This window comes from Rhipicephalus sanguineus, chromosome 1 (assembly GCF_013339695.2).
Source record: "Rhipicephalus sanguineus isolate Rsan-2018 chromosome 1, BIME_Rsan_1.4, whole genome shotgun sequence".
In the NCBI taxonomy this organism is placed as follows: Eukaryota; Metazoa; Arthropoda; class Arachnida; order Ixodida; family Ixodidae; genus Rhipicephalus; species Rhipicephalus sanguineus.
The window spans coordinates 123,734,513-123,748,946 of NC_051176.1; the positions used below are offsets into that span (position 1 = coordinate 123,734,513).

General features: G+C 46.2%; 1 protein-coding gene across 1 annotated transcript in view; it reads right to left on the minus strand.

Annotated features, from left to right (window-relative positions):
- Nucleotides 1–14,434, minus strand: part of LOC119397255 (collagen alpha-2(IV) chain) — a 58,658-nt gene that overhangs the window by 17,643 nt on the left and 26,581 nt on the right. Inside the window, exons 5-22 of the mRNA XM_037664689.2 lie at nucleotides 13,266–13,310; nucleotides 13,021–13,083; nucleotides 12,626–12,748; nucleotides 11,697–11,732; nucleotides 11,542–11,604; nucleotides 11,040–11,117; nucleotides 10,842–10,958; nucleotides 10,018–10,071; nucleotides 9,212–9,274; nucleotides 9,089–9,133; nucleotides 8,390–8,509; nucleotides 7,838–7,928; nucleotides 6,888–7,181; nucleotides 4,793–4,915; nucleotides 4,252–4,430; nucleotides 2,892–2,982; nucleotides 1,449–1,564; nucleotides 229–406 (exon numbers count right to left, since the gene is read on the minus strand). Coding sequence (XP_037520617.1) covers nucleotides 229–406; nucleotides 1,449–1,564; nucleotides 2,892–2,982; nucleotides 4,252–4,430; nucleotides 4,793–4,915; nucleotides 6,888–7,181; nucleotides 7,838–7,928; nucleotides 8,390–8,509; nucleotides 9,089–9,133; nucleotides 9,212–9,274; nucleotides 10,018–10,071; nucleotides 10,842–10,958; nucleotides 11,040–11,117; nucleotides 11,542–11,604; nucleotides 11,697–11,732; nucleotides 12,626–12,748; nucleotides 13,021–13,083; nucleotides 13,266–13,310 — 1,879 coding nt within the window. The remainder of the gene's footprint in view (nucleotides 1–228; nucleotides 407–1,448; nucleotides 1,565–2,891; nucleotides 2,983–4,251; nucleotides 4,431–4,792; nucleotides 4,916–6,887; nucleotides 7,182–7,837; nucleotides 7,929–8,389; nucleotides 8,510–9,088; nucleotides 9,134–9,211; nucleotides 9,275–10,017; nucleotides 10,072–10,841; nucleotides 10,959–11,039; nucleotides 11,118–11,541; nucleotides 11,605–11,696; nucleotides 11,733–12,625; nucleotides 12,749–13,020; nucleotides 13,084–13,265; nucleotides 13,311–14,434) is intronic.

The window sequence follows — 14,434 nt, forward strand, 5'->3', positions numbered from 1 at the left end:
TTTCTTTATTTTCTTATTTTTATTTCCCGCGACATACGTAGAAGGAATTGCTCCGTTCGTTTCAGAAGATCATGAAGCCGCGGAAATTATTTGCCTTCGCGTTAAGAAAAAGTGCATGCTAAACCTAACTGTTCGCGAACTTCTCACGTGAAAAACAATGAAAAAAAAAAAAAAAGTCGCGAAAGCGGGAGTACCTCGCACCGAGAAGAACGAGCGGTATTTACGTACCTGGTGGACCACGCAATCCCTTCTCGCCCTTCATTCCGACGAAGCCTTGCTGTCCCTTGGGGCCCCTCTCGCCCGGTTCACCCTTGCGACCGTATCCGGTGTCTCCCTTCTGTCCTATAGGACCCGGCCGACCCTCAGGTCCAGGCTGACCGGGACTTCCGGGAACGCCAGGGAAACCCTGCGACACTCGTACGCTTTAGAACAAGTGCTTGAAAGCGCTCAGCTCGCCGTTGCGGTTCCCACCTGCGACTATATACTCGAACATTTCTGTCCTGCTCTGCAGTTCTCTTTCTTTATAATGTTGTAGCCCTTGTTCGAGCCTAGGGACCTTTATGACTGGTCCGAACCGGTCATAATAATAATAATAATAATAATAATAATAATAATAATAATAATAATAATAATAATAATAATAATAATAATAATAATAATAATAATAATAATAATAATAATAATAATAAAATGGCGTTGGATATTTGTCCTTCGAAATAAACTATCCGCCCAAACCCCTTTTTTTCGATTCCTTGTTTCTTCACTATTTGCAGTGAAGATTTAAAAGGGCTATAATGTTGGGCATTAAAAACACCAAATGGAGGAATAGAAGTAAACCAGCTATTGTCTGTTGAAATCCTCAACCCGCATGATGAAGCAGGCCTCCGAGTAAATGTATTCTATACCGATACGATTGTCCTCTTGCTGTGTCGCTAAACACGCCTGTTAACACCAATACCTTTCCTTATACTCCCCATATATGGCCCTCTGTAATAAAATCTCGTCAAACCCATACCTCTCTGTCGTGCGCGGTATAAGGTTTCCGCCGAAAGAAAGTTCTTCGGGAATACTTCTTTGCAGACTAGTTGGTTCATACTGAAATCTAGACTTGCTGCGCAAGCAGAAAGAAGGAAGAAGGGAGAGCGTGTGCTCTATCCTGCCTCTCTTCTTCCTTCTTTCTGCTTGCGCAGCAAGTCTAGATTTCAGTTCTTCTGGAGTCAGCACTACCGTCTTAGCTTTCTGTGCACACCTCTTGCACTGCTCATCTACGGTTATGAGTACGAATACCAACCACATAGCTCAAAGCTGTGGCTTAATTATTTGGCTCTTCACATTTGCCCGATTACTTCATTCAACTTGAGCACGGTGAAATGGGTGGTGGTAGTTTGTTGGCACAACTGGTCGTCAGTGGGTGTGTGTGGGGGGGGGGGGGGGGGGGGGATGCGCACCTTTTCGCCCTTCAGTCCACGCATTCCGTCAAGACCGGGAGGTCCTGGAGGTCCGTCACGGCCGTCGAAGCCGGGGGGTCCTGAGAGTCCTGGTACGCCCTTTTCTCCTTTCTGGCCTGGTTTTCAGAGGGGACGAACGAGCAAATGTTCGCTCCAGCGCTTACAGACCGCGAAAAACCACTTTTCTTTTATGGTATAGAAGGAACTTCGCCAAAAATTTATTGCAAGTAATTTAACTTCGAAGAGGTGGTGCGTAATTTAAAATAACATTAACTGTATACATACAAATGAATTCATAATGGCATTCCTCAAGGCTCAATTTTAGAGGCCGCACACAACGACGATCACAACAATCTCTGCGTGTGTGTGTGTGTGTGTGTGTGTGTGTGTGTGTGTGTGTGTGTGTGTGTGTGTGTGTGTGTGTGTGTGTGTGTGTGTTTCCTAGTGGAGTTAATTCGTAGTTAAAGAAACTATCAAAATTACTATACGCGACAGAATAGGCCCTAATGTGCATAAAATAAAGTACACGTTATTTAGGGCAAAACAACACTCCTTTAAAGCGCCGGAGCTGTGAACGTTAGTGAGAAGTTTGTTCTCATTGTGGTTGTATAAAAATACAACTGTACTTTGATTTAATCTTACTTACACTACTGCTTGCTTGTTGGTTACAATTCGCACAAACGTAAAGAACTTACGAAACAACGGCATTATTGTAATCATTTGTGAACATCGTGAAAGCGTTGTGCAGAACTAGGAGTAGATCGGAATATTAACCAAGTGCAGCTTAATGTCTCTGAAGATGGCTGTCGCCGCTCATCACAATTATTCATGATTCGCAGTATGAAAGTGTGGTGAGTTATATACACATTTTCTATACCGAACACAACAACATGCATAACATTGGACATGGTTTGCCTTGGCTACACTGTAATGCGGGCGTGAGAACACCAGGGACAAGCAATTTTCCAATAATAAAATCAGGTCTCAAACGTGAGATAAAGGTTTGAGGAGAATCGGGCATGCCTCGTTCATAGCTGACACGTGTGCCCCGTGCCGACAAGTCGTCATTAGTGGAAAAATGACAGTAAAATCTCAGTTTCGTCGAATCACAGTCTTGTAGAATGAAATGACAAACAGAAATGTTGAGAAAACGTTGAATATTATGTGGAAATACACGGCTAAGAATTAGATGGCATATTGTTATTTTATAAAAGTAACCTCCTTAGCACCACGCGAAACCTCCATTTTCACATATGCGTGCCGCGTGACTTGCTATCATCATTATTAATAAGTTTAAAGCGGAAACATCCAGCAAGAAAACTTTTAAAGCATCGTCTTTTGCGCTTACAAGAGAAAATTCACAGAAAACTGTAAAATTACTCTAGGTATAGACGTTGGCCTATCGGTGTCTTGGTACATCAGCGTCAGAAAGTGAACACTTACCGACTCCCGGCGGGATGACAAGTGGGTCAAAAATTGCCGGTTCACCCTTGTCTCCCCGCTCTCCGTCGCGGCCTGGCCTGCCGGGAATACCCTATAACAAGAAACAGCTACTTTGGTAGGCAAAGTTAGGCTCTACCGCGAGGCAAAGTAGTCGCCTCATTGTTTAGCGCACGCGCATCACAGCAATATTGACTGACGCGTGCCCGCACTGTGCGGAGGAGTCTTCTGACACCTATCACATGGTGTGGGCATGCCCTCGGGCATGCCCCTCCAATCCTGCTTACCCACCCGACCCGAGGGGACTGGGAAGCTGTCCTGCTCGGCTGCTCCGACCTCCAAGCCCAATAGGCATTCGTGGCTAGAGCCCGGGCCGCCGCGGCAGCTACAGGGATACCGGACTAGGGATCCCTCCTAGTGTTTGGGAAGGGCGGGCCCATCCGGCTCACACCGTCCACACCTCTCACGGTATATAGCTGAATAAATGTTTTCCTCCACGGAGTATGAGACAATGCAGAGACAGTCTTGCACCACTGTTCCTTTCTGCCACATGGGAAAGCGCTTCGTGAGAACGGCGAGTTCACCTTTACAGAGCGCTTAAGTAGATTCTCTCCTTCCCATGGTCACGATAACGCACGTTCGTGCTTTACGAAGCACAAAGAAGAAAACGCACCTGAGAGTATGAAACAAGAAATTAACGTGAATGCTACAAAACACCGAAAAGCCCACAGAACGTTCGCACAAATCTTTCCTTTCAACAGCTTAAAAACGAGTGGAGCTATAAAAACCGGTGACTCCTTCTGTGGAGTTGACACTTTGTCTCACATTTAGCTGTATTTTCCTGACGGTTTTCCTAATCTCCCGATAAGCTCCTTGTGTACCAGCGAAGCTCACGTACTCCACTGTATTGGAACGGTGGGAGCTGTGGATGCTTTGCCGCAACTTCCTTATAGAACTTCATTATTTATTATACCTGCATTCGGGTGCATGAAGACGCTAAAGACGGCCTGTCATGCTTGTGGAAAATAACGAGTGTCCAATCAGAGTTGCAGAAATAAGGCTGGATGGACGGGAAAACGCCGCCTTCCATGGTCTGTCGAACCCTCGCAAGGTGACGCAAGGTGACGAACAGCTGCTGCCTTGCTTGACGCGTGGTGGGGAAGCGAATGTATGTTAGTTTCCAAGCACGTGCTTTCTGTGATTAAGAAACCAGTTGAAGTTTAGCGCTTGTGTGGTTCTCTGCTCTTTCGTCTACGTTTGTCGCGCTACGACCACAATGCATCCTTATCAACTAGCCCAATTCGCTGTTCTGTTAAGCGAATGTAATCTAGAGGTAAAGCGCATGTCGAAGGTCTATACACACCTCCGCGCCAGGCGGTCCTGGTGGTCCGGGTAGGCCGTCGTCTCCGCGTTCTCCAGGGGCACCCTGAATTCCATCGTGGCCTCTCGCTCCAGCCTGGCCCGGTGCTCCGTCACGACCGCGCTCACCTTTTTCGCCTTTAACGCCCGGCACGCAGGACAAGCAACTGCCACCCTTCTCGCCTGCACCCCGAAACAACACGATGGAAAATGCAATGAAATATTAGTAATTGTAGCTGCGCCGTAAACTACAACTGAGAAGCTGCAGATGTACCCAGGCTATGCTGAGGATATCCTGTTGATGGAGCGACAGATTAATATAACGAAAATGCGCGGATGATACGCAAGGCTGGATACGCTTGGCTGTCTTGTAGGATATAAGGTACTGGAAGCTCAATGAAGTTGAATAAACAAAAAAATGTTTGCACGCAGGCGATAACGCGCGCGGTAGTAGTACGTCTTGAAATCCAGAACCCCTCAGCTACATCAGGTAAACGTTTGATGCCGTCTGGGAATATACTGAACCGACTGAAAATGAAGCATACCTTTGGAGCCTGGAGTTCCAGGTGTGCCAGGTGTGCCGGGTAACCCGTCGTAGCCTTTATCTCCCTTCGGTCCAACGGGGCCGGGTCGACCAGGAATTCCCTCCAGAGAGTCACCGGGAGCACCTGGGGCCGAAGGGAACGCTCAGTGTGAAGACGATGACGAGTGTCGAACACCCGTGCACGGCAATCGGCCGTCGGGCATACCGGCAGAAATCTGAGCAACACCTTCACATGCTCGTCTTACGAACAATGGGTACACAGAATTAGGTAAACGAGCTGCCGTGCTTTAATAGTTTCCGCGCGAGGAAAACGAGCCAGTAACTGCTACAAGAGCAAGAAAAAAAAGCGCACATGAGGTCTTATGTGCGTTTTTTTATCGTTTTGCCCAAGTGGCCTGTCTCGCGGGTTACAACATATTTCCAGTGAACGAATTATTGTTCGAATAAGTACTCTGCTCAGTCCCAGTTTTGTTACATGCAAAACGCAATATATATATATATATATATATATATATATATATATATATATATATATATATTATATATATATATATGTGTGTGTGTGTGTGTGTGTGTGTGTGTGTGTGTGCGTGCGTGTGTGTGTGTGTGTGTGTGTGTGTGTGTGTGTGTGTGTGTGTGTGTGTGTGTGTGTGTGTGTGTGTGTGTGTGTGTGTAGATAAATACATCAGAATAGTTTTAAACCTTTTGTGATGAAGTTGGTTGCATCTCATTTCATGTACACCGGCTGCCACTTTTTTTTTCTTTTTTTTTGCATACTACAACCAATACAACACGTTTCTGAGCAGCTAACGCTATATATTAAGAGGTCGTTGTAAGTAAGCCTGACGACAAAATGCCGAGAGCAGGGTTGCCGTTAGGTAGATATGAAAAGGAGCGAATACTCAAGCTAAAAGTAGCCAAAGTAGCCATGGCGTTTAATTTTAGTGCCAAACTGCTAGCGAAATTGAGTGAAAGCGACATTATGAATAGAGTTTTTATTATTGAACTGTAAGGAACGATTTTTAGAAAGCGATGACGTCGAATAAAGAGCAAGGTATTTTCCCCTCTTGCTTGGTATTTAAGCCACACGCAGCTTGCAAATAAGTTAAAACATTATTATAAGCACAGTGCGCCTGCATAGGTTTGTCTACCACAGATAGTTATTGCCAGATAAATTTTGGCCTATCAACGCAAGAGGAACATCAAAAGTCGAAGCTGTTTTTCGTTGAAGCCGTAGACAGAAATTGATATGAGTTACAATAATAGCAGTGCAGCTTAAAGTAGGGAAATCTGGTTGAAGATTAAGAGTCCAGCTTCATTTCGTTGCGGATATCTCTTTTTTGTCAAGTTCACACGAGAACACGCGCTGTGCTTTAGCATTGAAAGCTGGTGCTCAGCGTCAGAAGTCACTCAGTCTTTGTAGTTGCGCCGCGCGTTGAGTGCTTCGATAAGCACCAGCCCGCTGGCGAGAGGAGGAAATGCACGAGCATCGGCCAACACGACCGAAAAGTTTGGAAAAAAAATGACAATTTCTTAGTTTTGCTTGCTAGTTTGCTTGCAAAACATAACAAAAAATGGCTAGTAACTGCGCCAAAATAGCGCCTCAAAGTAGCCAGAAAGTAGTGGTGTAGCCAACCTGAAATTTTCATCGCCAGAGAGGGTCGTAAGGTACTCAATTTGGCGCAAAGTAGCTATACCCTGGCTGAGAGACACACCTTTTACGAGCGTTGTTCGCTGTCTCGATGTCTGGGCCCGCAAAGTTAAAGCTTTTTGTGCCCGACTGCGGACGTTGGACCGGGATTGACCGGTAACAAAGACCTAAAGTTAACGTTATATGCCCCGCGTGTTCAAGCATGGCTGCTTCTGTGCTGTTGTCTACATGTGCGTACCGTGAAGGGAAAATCAAATCAGAACTATAATCTTCGCAACATCGCGCTAACGTTGTTGACATGGCTTCGAGGAAAAAATACAATAAAACCAAAAAGAACAGAAGAAAATGCACAACGACATAGCACTTTATCTATGCACCTCAATGTCACAACGCGTGGTTATCCCCGCGTCCACAATACATTTGTGGCTATACAGAGCAGGCGTACCGCGCTCTCCCTTGGGTCCCCTTTCTCCCTTTGCGCCAGGGAAGCCATCGAGACCGTTGCTGCCATCCATGCCCTTGATACCCGGGTAGGAGATGCCGGGGACTCCCTTCGGACCAGGTTCACCCTTGGGACCTGGGGCTCCTGGGTAGCCCGTAGGGCCGTCGAGACCAGGCAGGCCTGGAAGTCCGTTGTCACCCTTGTCACCCTTAGGCCCAGGCGGACCTTCACGGCCTGGGATGCCGGGCAGGCCGGGTCCTCCGGCATCTCCCGGTAAACCGCGAGGACCAAGGTCGCCTGCGCAACAGTAGAGGACACCGAATCAATATATTTACTCTTCGCATCTGATATCTATGAGCAGGACGCCTGCTATCTGTGATGAGCTTGTGAAAACTATAGTTATTTCGACAGCACTTTCTCTTTACATGCAGTGATGCATGCTGTACGCAGCTCTTTCCTGACTGCTCTTTTCAGGATAAAAAAACTTCAAAACTCGAGTGGCAGATTAACAAAAATAATGACCATAATAAATTGTCACCGTAACGTAGCAGTGATAGTTCTGGCTCGCGTGAATCTCATATTTTTTCTTCTAGCCCATCTAGATTTAGATTCAGCAATCGGCAAAATAATACAAGTGCTTATGATCGTTGCAACCTGCATGAATTGCAGCGAGGGCGATCTTCTACGCTTTTTTTTTACGATGTACACCAGTTCCCTACGCAAAATGCCACGATATAAGTATCGTTAACTTTTCAGCTTCAGAATAAAAAACCTGCCGAGCTTTTACGAAAGCTAGGCAAGCTCTTCAGATGTGAAGGTACGGGTCAGTAAACGAACAATGTCAGGTGTCATGTTGCAGCTTTGCGTCTTGCTTTGCGCCAATTTTTATTAGTCACAGCTCTATGAAGCCAATAGATATAGTAGAAGCTGACGACTAGGAACTTGAACCTTACCGGGGAATCCGTCTTTTCCGGGTGGACCAGGGAGACCTGGCGCCCCTTTAGGACCGGGAGGTCCAGCGGGACCGGCCATGCCTTGCGATCCCTGCGTTGCAATAAGAACAACGTTGAGCGTCTGTAGATGGATGAGGCAGACTGATTTCGAAGCTAAGAACACAGAGAGAGAACGAGTTACTGGCCTGTACTTCATTTCTTATTCAAACAGAAAAAGAAGGCGCAGTGGTCGGAGGCACGTGAGCGCTCATTTGTCGGCAAGCCCTCCCCCCCCCCCCTTCCGCTCCCTTCTTACTATGAGCTATGCAATAATGACCCTAAGTATGATTTCAATGACTGAATTTTCAAATTACAAGCACCAGTCTTTCTTCCCCAGATACGCACATATATTGAGCATCCAATGTATGTGCCCCCCTCCTCCCCCCACACACAAACGCAGTTCAGGGAGGGTTTACGGACTGTACACGTGGCTTACGTATAGCACGATGGTTGATATAATCGATGCGTGTTTTTCTAAACAGCGGCTGCTATATAGAGTGCTTTGTTACTTACTCCTGGAAGACCAGGTGGTCCTGGTAGACCACGGGGACCTGGTTCACCGGGGACGCCGGGGTCGCCTCTCAGACCGCTGACTCCTTTCAAACCAGGAAGACCTTCATCTCCTCTGTCACCCTGCGTGATAGAGGTGTGTTTAATCTCCCGCGAATGGTGTATTCATTCACGCGCAATCACGACTGTTGCATTTTCTGAGAGAAGTAAAAATGTTTCGCCGGACATACATACAGTTGTGCCGGTCGTAATTTTCCTAAAAATGACGATAGCACGACGCGGAATGCGGCACGTGCTACCGCTGGGCTCGTTACGATTTGCAGTCTGAACATAATCTTACCATGGCGAAATAAATGCGCTAAATATCCAAGAAAAATGCGCAGCATTTCGTTATGCCGACGAAAGTAACGTTTTGTTAACAGTGCCGGCTGCAAGTATTTAAAAATGTGCAGGCAAACTGAAGGCATAACCCTTTCGACTTATTTGTTCAATCACTACAGAGTCATTTTGTAAGGATCACTTTATTGTTCGCGCATCGTCTTAATTACGCTCGAAAAGCATTCATTGCGACTGTAAGTGACCTGGACAGAAATGCATGGCATCATGCAGCGTGCTTAGCAAACGCAGGGATAATGGGATCAAGTAGAACCTATGATTGACGCATCAACCAATCCACGAAAGTGTGCCGGAAGCGTGCCTTACCTTAAATCCCGGTGGCCCTACGGGACCTGGGTAGCCGTCTTTGCCCTAGAATAGAAAGAAGAAAGGAAATTTCTATGAATGCACCATTAAGACACGCGTGAAACAGGAGGAACGATCACTCACCCTGGGACCTGGGTGGCCTGGCAAGCCCTTTTCTCCTTTCATGCCGATGTCACCGTGTTTTCCCTGTTCAGTGAAGAATGGTGCGCATATTCATATCAAGGATCCCTCTTTAATGTAACAAAAAAGTAACTATGGTCCATTTGATTGAGATAGTGTAGGCGAAAGATTGAGCAATGCCTTATTTCGAAATCGCTACGTATTGTGATGGTAAGCTACCTCAATATCTGTGAGATTGGCCCCTGTACAGGGTCGCACTGCCCCGTACCGAGGGTATAGGCTCACGTCTACAGTGAAACCTGTTCAGACGCTATGCAATATATTTCCGTATAGTAGTTTTCTGCATGAACGCATAAACAAATAATGGCATCACGGAATATTTTCGGCCATAATCCTTGGCACACGGGAGAACATTGTAATACGCCACAGCTGTTGCTAGCAATGACGTGCGGGGATATCCTCTGGCTACCATGCTACCTTCGATTTCATGCAAAAGCTATTCGTCATTACACACACACACACACACACACACACACACACACACACACACACACACACACACACACACACACACACACACGTATATATATAATATATATATATATATATATATATATATATATATATATATATATATATATATATAAGTCAGGGCATGTTCAGTATTGTGTTTGGTGGTTCAATGAACATTGCGTCGAAGCAGAATACAACTGGATGTCTACCATGACCACAAGGAAGCTGTTCAGAAGAGCCATTAGCTTGATTCATAGAAAATGGGAAAAAAGAAGATTGCATAATTAAAAACTTACGCTTGGTCCTGGATTTCCGGACTGTCCAGGATCTCCTTTCATACCAGGCTCTCCCTAGAAAAGACGGAGATAGTATAGATTCATAAACATGTGTTCGGTTTGAATCGTATATTGACCCGTGATTTACCATCATTAAAAAAAAACACTGAGTAGAAGTACTGTTTCGGGCGCACCGACAATCTTTACAGCGGCTCAATACTCGCAAAGAGAGATCAATATGCTTTTTCTTGTTGCTCTTACGCGTTGTTTGCGTCGGAAGATGCCCCTGCCGATCAACTTTTGCTTTCTTTGCTTTCTTTGGGCAGGGGAAGGGGCTGTTACTGGTCTGGGGCAGCAGTAAATTCGTGCGTGGATGCAGCGAATCTGAATGTCTTTTATCGGAAAGTTGTTCGCCGAAGCGCCTAAACGCTGCTTATGTCAAGCGGAGAAGTATGCTTTTTGACAGCGGATCCTTCTGGCACGCTCAAAACGTTCGGTGCTTGTAAAAGTTTAACAGCGCAGAATAACACGAATTAAAGAAGACGAACGAAGGCAACATAGAGGCTGCTTGACTCTATGTTGCCTTCGCGTATTTTCAATTTGTTGAACAGCTCTTCTTTAGGACGGGAAGAAATAAACCTATAGCGGGGAGAAGAAGCGAACATGAACTGCCAGGATCAGGTACAATTCGTCACTGTAACAGGGTTTCGACGCAGTGCTGACGGATAGTTGTTTAGTGCACTCCGAAGTTCATGACATGGGTGCCCTGTGAAATCCAGAACTGCCACCTTTCCGCCACCGGTACTGGAACATGACAGTGAGGAGTGTGCGCAAGATGAGCGTACCTTGCTGCCCTTAGGTCCTCTCTCGCCAGGGGGGCCAACAATGCTGTCGGGAACCTTATGACTTGGCTCGCTGCAGTTCCCGGGTAGTCCACGTGGTCCCTGAGAGCCTTTTTCGCCCTAAAAAGCAAAATAAAGCAACTTAGCAAGATGTAAGAACTGACTGACGGTCGCCTTTCTTGTCATTAAAGAAATACTTACGGGTTCTCCCTTGCTTCCAGTGAAGCCAATGCCCATGTTTCCTTTAGGTCCTACCGGTCCATCGTTTCCTCGGAAACCCTGCGCAAGACCAGCTGCTTCGTCAGTAAGGAAAAGGTAAAGAATGCTACCTCTTTACGAAAAGAAAAAAAGAGGCAGATTTATTATACGACAGGCTACACAGTGAATGACAACGTCACACTAGGTGTGATGCTCAGAAAGGGCGCCCCCTGATAATGATAGTACGACCTGCAACATTTGCTGAAAGAAAAAAAAAAATACCCACAGACTCATAGCACCGAAATGGAACTTATAACTGAAAGAGAACACAAAACAATGGGTTGTTTTATACTTCTGTACGCCGGGCAAAAAACTTCACGTACGGAGTTCGCCGTAGCTTTGCTGGTCTGTGCCGTGCATGCATATTGTGAATGTCTGAGGGGTTGAAATGTACGAAGCTGTTTTGGCTCTTTGCGACGTATTCGTAATCCTTAACACGGCTCACCGGTGGTCCTTCAGGGCCAACGTCGCCCTTTTGTCCAGGAAGGCCATCAGCTCCCGGAGGTCCCTACAAGGCGGATAATTGAGCTTGTTAGACAGCTTTTGAGTTAGCGTGCACCACAGAGAGAAAACCGAAGGAAGGTAGACTGTTTGACTTACGGGAGGTCCAACTTGACCATTACGTCCGGGGTCGCCCTGTGGGAACGAGACCATCGAAGCAGTTAGCGTAAATTGCACATGCGCCGGATCATCGTGCGAGGATCCCTCACCATTTACGTTTCCTCCGTAAAATGCAGCCGGAAAGAGATATCATTGTTCTAATTAGGACACATATCGCACACTGAAGCTTTACTTCTATTCGGTAGACGCTTCATGCACACTCACTGGCGCAGGAATGCGGTTCAGGCGGCAGGCACTAATTTGGAGAAGGACGCCTAAGGCTGCCTTTTGTAGAGGACATCAATTACTCACGCGTTTAAGTAACATAAGTGTAGTCAACACAATTAAAACTGTCGAAATGTTGGTTTCAGACACCCTGTACAAGTCCGGAAAATTATTCTACGTAATTAATTTCCTAAAATACGTCACCTCTCATAGGCTTCTCAAACAACGCATGAAAACATGCCTGTTGCGCTACAACTTCCCTTTCTCTATCTCTCTTTGTATACGTAGTTTCTCTTTTAGGCCCGAAAATGATAAGGAGCGCGTTAAAACAAACAAAAAAAAAAAACACTACGCCGTCCGCGCCGCCATTTCGCCACCTTCGGCTATGACTCGTCCTGTAAATGTGTGACAGTGTGTCAATTACGATTCGTTGCTCCAACGTTCTCACATTAGCTCAGCTGTCACTCAAACGCACTCGGACAGCAGCAGGCAGTGGCCATTTCCAGCAGTCAATCAAGTATGTATGCGCAATCAAAGGGTCAAATAAATATGTTTTAACGATCCGCAATAATTATCGTGGCACAGCCCGCACATTGAGTCGCGTGAGGTATACCTATGAATGACACCGGAATAGTCTGTTGTTGTTTTTTTTGCATGCGAGAACAGAGTGTCTGCCGAGGTAATAAGCGAAGGTTGTCACGTGCCTTCTCTCCCTTTGTTCCAGGGGGTCCGTAGGCGGGCTCTCCTCTCGGTCCAGGCGGACCCGGTGGACCCGGATCGCCAGGCGGTCCGTGCGGTCCCAGAGGACCGACTGGTCCAGGATCTCCCTGCGAGCGACGTAACGAACGTTACGTGAATGCATAATACAAGCGCCGATGACCACGTAATATAGACGGCAGTGGTGGAATGCGCCGGAGTCACCTTTCGGAAATTGTCTTAAACAATTAACACAAACAATATTGGTGGTAAGCAGTAACTGTCGATTCCTGAAAGACCTGCTGCAAGTTTAAACCACTGGCCTGAAAAGAAGTAGGTTCTTCGAACGCCCTAGGCGCATTCCCTAGAACCGCTAATTAACTATGCATGACGTAGCCCTCACCTTTGTACCATTGCAACCATCGAGACCAGGAGTTCCTCTGGATCCCGGAGATCCCGGAATGCCCTGCAGAGATGAGCGACACGGATGAAGGTAATGGAGCCGCAGACCTCACCGCAGTGTGCGACGTCACAGCGAAATGTTAGGCCCATGCTTTTCAATTCAGGCATGCAATAGGCAATGACTTCGTGCTCTATACAAGCCGCATTAATGACGCCTCCTTAGAAGAGCCAACGCTTTTCACTTACCGGTATTCCGTTAATTCCAGGGAAGCCAGGCATACCCATTTTTCCCTGCGGAGGATGACAGAAGTACAACATTTAGCTGATAAAAACCATACAACACCATTGGTTAAGCAACGTATATAAATATTTCCCGGCAGCATTTTCGGCAGTTTTTCCGGTTAGTCGCTCAGATCAAATGACTTTATTGAGTGCCCTGCGAATTGGTAGGATGGGCCTGGATCCCGCCTAGGCTTCGGCCAAGGGCTGTTCGATTTTTTTCTTCTTATTTGTCAGTGTCAAACTCCCATTTCGCTGCAAGGTTGCAGCAGTCATAACGCCGCATTTCTAACTTCTATTTCATCCCCCCCCCCCCTAAAGAACAACAACAGATAAAAATAATTTATGAAGTATGTTTCTTTCTTTTTTGCTACAGTGCTTTGCTTGCAATGTCGAGTTTGAAAAAGCCTAATAATCCAGTTGAAGAAGAAAATATGAATGAGAGCCATCGAAAAAAAAAAGACACAGTTCACAAGAAAAAAAAAAAAACACGTGTACAATTTTGTAGCTCCTATATTGGGATAGCACTAGACATTAGGAGCATTGTAGCCGAAGTATTTGTTTCTCGTTCCATCTCCTCGCCCACCTCGTTGCGAAGTGAGTGCCTAAAATCGCGCCTGTTTAATTTCTAATTTATTAATTTGTGGCTTGTTTTGTATACACAAAGGTCCTGAGGACGCTGGTTGGATCAATAAGCTAAGATTAGCCCTTCAGGAAAATTAAACGGCGCAAAACAGATGAGCGCACAGAAACACATACGACAGGGGAGGCGTCAAGAATGTGTTGCTGTCGTATGTGCTTTTACGTCAGCGACTCGTTTGCGCCGTTAATTTTTCCCTGATGTATATGATGTACCAACTATACAGCTCAGGCTAACATTCTGCTTAAGGTTACAGTCCGAGTCCGGATCGCTCGCGATAAAATCTTGCCGTTTCTATTGGTGCGGGTGTCACGTATCTTGCGCTAAAGGCCGTCCTTGCAAGATCAGAGTACCGTAGAGCATCACAAGCAGCGTTAAAGGGCCCCTAAACAACCTTTAAAAATAGAAAAAAAAAACGAGCACGTCATTCTCTCCCGGCGTTTGCCCTTTTTTTTCGGCACAGTTGGTGACGCCGGCAGTCCGTTCACGTGACGTC